The sequence below is a fragment of the Crotalus tigris genome, unplaced genomic scaffold (genome assembly GCF_016545835.1).
Source record: "Crotalus tigris isolate CLP2741 ecotype Arizona unplaced genomic scaffold, ASM1654583v1 scf7180000017710.2780689, whole genome shotgun sequence".
Classification (NCBI taxonomy): Eukaryota; Metazoa; Chordata; class Lepidosauria; order Squamata; family Viperidae; genus Crotalus; species Crotalus tigris.
This window is the reverse complement of record NW_024096582.1, coordinates 960,759-965,350: the sequence shown is the minus strand read 5'-3', so window position 1 is coordinate 965,350 and position 4,592 is coordinate 960,759. Positions and strand designations below refer to the sequence as shown.

The window sequence follows — 4,592 nt, the reverse complement described above, 5'->3', positions numbered from 1 at the left end:
TTTTCTGGATGGGTTGAACTATCTGGAAATCCCAAACATGTGGCGCCTTCCATGTTGGGAAACATCAATAGATGTGTTATCTGGAGATCAGTTTCAAAATGAGGACAATGTTTCTAACTTCATTCTTTCCAAGGCAAGATCCTGAATAACCATTGTACTTGCCTAATAGTCAAAACATTGAGATATTTTCCCCATGGCCAGTAAGCATTAAGTAAACAGGAGCTGGGAATATTTAGCTATTCCAATCCCCCTCGCCAATTTTTCTTCTAAAGATCCCACTGGGATTACAGCAACTGCAGTTTAAATAAAGAAATGAAAGGAAAGATGTTCGTTTTACTCTTATCCTGGAATTCTCACTGGCAGCAAGTGGCAGGTAAATTTATGGGGATAATTCTAATAAAACAGCTTTAAAAACCATCTGGTTCTCACTGAATAGCATTTGTCCATTACAGTCATCCTATAACATTTTAATTGGTTAATTTAATTGATTAAGGCTTGCTTTCCTAATGAATAAGCAAATAACCTCTATCTGGCATGGGTTGGTGGTTCTCAAACATTTATAGCTGTCTCTGCTATGGAACCAGGATAAGAACATGATTAAAGTTTATAATCTTCTCCTTGCCAGCTTCAACATATGGAGCCTAGACACTTTTTCCAGTACACATGTTCTGTCTTGGGGATCTATAATGTCCTTGAATCCATCGATTTATCTATGTGGGAAAGAGACTAAAGTAGATAAACTTTGATTATGATTCTTTCCTATTGGATTTTTTCTTCTTTAAAGGAGAGAGACAAAATCAGTTTCACCACCTCTAATAGAAATTAAAGCTTTCCTCATAAATATGCATGAATGTACATTTACTTCTTGCTATGGATAAAAACTGATGGCTACACTTAAATGCATCCCAAGGATAAAACATAGGACATCTCCTAAAAACCCAAATTACTGTCTAAATCTAGATTGGATGTAATTTCCTTGGTCAAAATGTATCTCAGTCTCCAATATTCTGAAAAAGAGGCGTCATGTAAATTCAGCTTGTTTAGCTACAATTCCTCCTGACATACATCTCACACAACATAGAAGGGAATCTTGCTCTTAGATAGTTCACAGGGACATTGGAAACAAAACAGTCTCATTCATGTGGACCTGAGCTGTCACATCAAAAATCCTGCTAATTCATGTGGGTTTTTATTGTCCACTTTTAAATTCAGTCATTGTTGAAAATATTTAGACAAGCTCCATGCTAGCCTATTTTATGGACTTTATCTCTTGACCTCCCAGGAAGTGAAAAGGGTCTGGACAATAGCAATAGCACTTAAATTTATATACCACGTCACAGTGCTTTGCATCCCTCTCTAAGCAGTTTACAGAGTCAGCATATAATAGAATAACAGACATATTTGTTTTGAGGTTGACTCAAGTATTGCCAGCAATAGGTCTACATCCAAATGACTTCCTACGACTATTGGGGCAGATGAGTTTTCACCCAATATTTCCTATATTTTCTACACACAAGGGTTATGATAGCAAATGGACAGCATAATAAATGATCAATAGCTTATCACCAGCATCTTATGAAAAGTGTTGGACATTTATTAAAAGAGCTGTATGGAAATTCTCAATCATCCAGGTCATGGATGTCCCAAAGGTGCAGCAGTCCATCTGCATTTGAAAAACAAAGGACTCTTTTGACGACAGCAAAGTCCACATTTGGGACAGAGAGGACTGCTGGTTTGAAAATGGGGTCAAAGAGGTTATCTATATAAAGACTGAACAGCCCTCTCTTAACAGAGGGGGAAGAATATGAGACCACCTATTTCCAGTTTGCAACACAGTCCTTTAAACATTTCCAAGAAGGTTCCACACCTATTTGCACTATTCAGGTGACCCTGAGGGCATAGATAAACCTCCAAGTAGCTTCAATGACTCTCAGAAAGAGCACCAACGACTAGATGACTACAAGGAATATAAATTCTTCCATCCGTCCACCATTCAGTCAGAACTGACGAAGCTTCCTGGATGAGAAATGAAAGGTCTTCAAGAAAAAACGAAGTCCACTTGTCTTTTGAAAAAGCACCTTTGGGACATTCCATTAAAAAGGGGACAGTCTTTGGCCTGTGAATGTTGTCACCTTCTCCAAGACCTACTAGAGTTATTGCTTTGGGAAGAGGCTGGAATAATGCCATTGTCAATGTTATAAATTAGAATGTTCGACTCCCTTAAGATGTGATGTGCTGAACTTGGAAGTCCAGCAGAGTGGATTGGATACAAAATGTATGATGAAGCGTATCTGCTCAGTGAGGACCCAACTGATGTCTCTCCCAATATGTGGCACCTAATTAATGTTGCTGAACTGTTAACTGCCTCTTCATTTCCATTAATTTTAAATTAGGCTCTGTGAGGAATGCTGAGCTTTGCACAGTTACTGTGAGGACAGAAGCAGAAGAGTAAAGGCAGAGAGAGGAACAGTGTGCTCTTTTTTTGTCTCATTGTTAGATTACTGCATCTCATAGTATCATCAGAAGGTTCCATTTAATATCCACAGTACTTTAGTTAGTTTACAGCTACCCAATTCAGAGACTGTGGGAGGTTTATAATAGTAAAAGCATAAAAATACTATAGTATGTGAAATCATTTCTAAACAATTATAATCAACCTACAAAGCACTTGAGAAAAAAACCAATATTGAACATAGTAATCAGGAATCAACATAACCAAAACCCAACATTAAACATAGTAGTATATAGCAGACATGAGCTACACTATCCATTTATCTAAAGACCCGCTGAAATGGATGATTTCCATAAAAAGGCAGAAAGAAGGGTATCATCCTAACCCCAGGAGGGAAGACAATTCTAAAAATTGAAAGGAAAATGCTTGTCCTAGCTGTCCTGTCCTCAAAGCCACTAGAGAGATGGAACCATCAGCATAACATCCTGGTTAGAATGCACAAGTTAGGAAGAGGCTACTAAATCCCTCACTTCAGAAACGATGGCCTTAAGCTGTAAAGGGTTTTTTAGTGTGGAAATAATCACAACTTATTGTAGGAGAATAAAAGCCATTTTCACTGCCCCCAAAGCCGTTCATAAGCCAAAGAAATAAGAAACTATGTTGCAGACAAATAGATACAATCTAACTAGCAGTTTGAAAATATGCTACAGGCAGTGGTGGGATTCAAATATGTGAACAATCGGTTCTCTGTGTGGATGCCACTTCCGGAAGTCCGTTCTAGGCCTGAGCAACAAAAAATTAGCTACCGGGGAAACACTCAAAATGGCACCACCAGCAGGCCCCAGGAGGAAAAGACAACCCCAAGTGGAAGTTGAGGAAGAAGAAGAAGGAGAAGAAGAAGAAATGGAAACTGAGGAAAAAATCAAAGGGGGTGAAAAGTTCATGAACCCTAAGGGGACATTTTGCCAATATCCCCCAGATGACACCGAGCCACACCCCGGGATAGGGAAATCTGCCGAAATTGAACATGCAACTAAATGCTTCCTTAATTCACAACACAGGAGCATTTACCATCCAGTGACACCAAGTCTTGTATTCTTGTGCTATCTGATCCCTGGACTGTGGTCTGCATTCAGAGAAGCTGGTGTTCCAACAAGTTCATACTTTGCTGCACCAATCGGAGGGAAAATTGAGACAAGTAGTTTTATCAACACTGGAATAACTAATGACCCTTTGACCACACTTGAGCTGTCATCCGTTATTGCTCACTGTACAACACTACTTATTGGAGTCATCATTGGTCATCAGCTGGGTCTGCGCAGATCAAGAAAAGAATAAAGGCATTGTTTGTGACATTGGGAAAACCAACACATGCAGAGGCAGCAAATGCTCTTCAACTCTTCCCTCCAACTGCAGCAATAGACGATCAACTCTCAACCATGGGCTAGGAATCTAATTCTGGGTTTGTTGACCACAACTTTTGAGTCACCCGGGAAAGAGATGATGGCACAGCTATCAATGATTGCGGAGCATGCACAGATGACAACCTACTCCACAATCAATTCATATCTCAACCAATGCATGGATGCAACAATAGCTCTCCCTGCTGTTGTGAAGGAAATTGAGGAATTTGAAAGAGTAACTCGTGACCTCAAAATTAAACTCAAAAAGTTGTTCAAGTATGCTGGAGCAATAAGACATCCAGATGTAATTCAAATAGCTCCTAAAGCTTTTCCAAACTTGGCAACTGCTGCCCTTAATTGGAGTAAGAGAAAAAGTACTTCAATGGGAGCATATAAGTCACCAGATATCATTCCTGGAGCAACAATAACGGAGTTTGTGCTTAGTAGAGCAAGAAAGAGCCGTATTGTGAGGTCTGGTGGTGGCGAGGAGATGGGCTCAGCTACATGAAATATTTTGTTGAAGTATGGGATTACTGGTTTCAGTACAGAAAAAGATTGAAACAATTCTCTTAAAAAAAAAAATTAGCTACTGGTTCTGCCAAACTGGTGAGAACCAGCTGAATCCCACCAATGGCTACAGGAGAATAGATAAATAGGTAGCACTTTAGTGGGAAACGGGGTGGCGTTTTGTGTGGATGGTCAGACCCCTGTTGTGCTGGACCAATCTAGATGTGATG

General features: G+C 39.6%; 1 protein-coding gene across 1 annotated transcript; it reads left to right on the top strand.

Moving 5' to 3' along the window:
- Positions 1–3,274: 3,274 nt before the first annotated feature.
- LOC120306046 (endogenous Bornavirus-like nucleoprotein 1) lies at positions 3,275–4,363 on the top strand. The gene is given in 3 exon segments (XM_039338647.1): positions 3,275–3,650; positions 3,761–3,875; positions 3,877–4,363. Coding segments are annotated over 3 exon segments (978 nt in total).
- Positions 4,364–4,592: the final 229 nt, after the last annotated feature.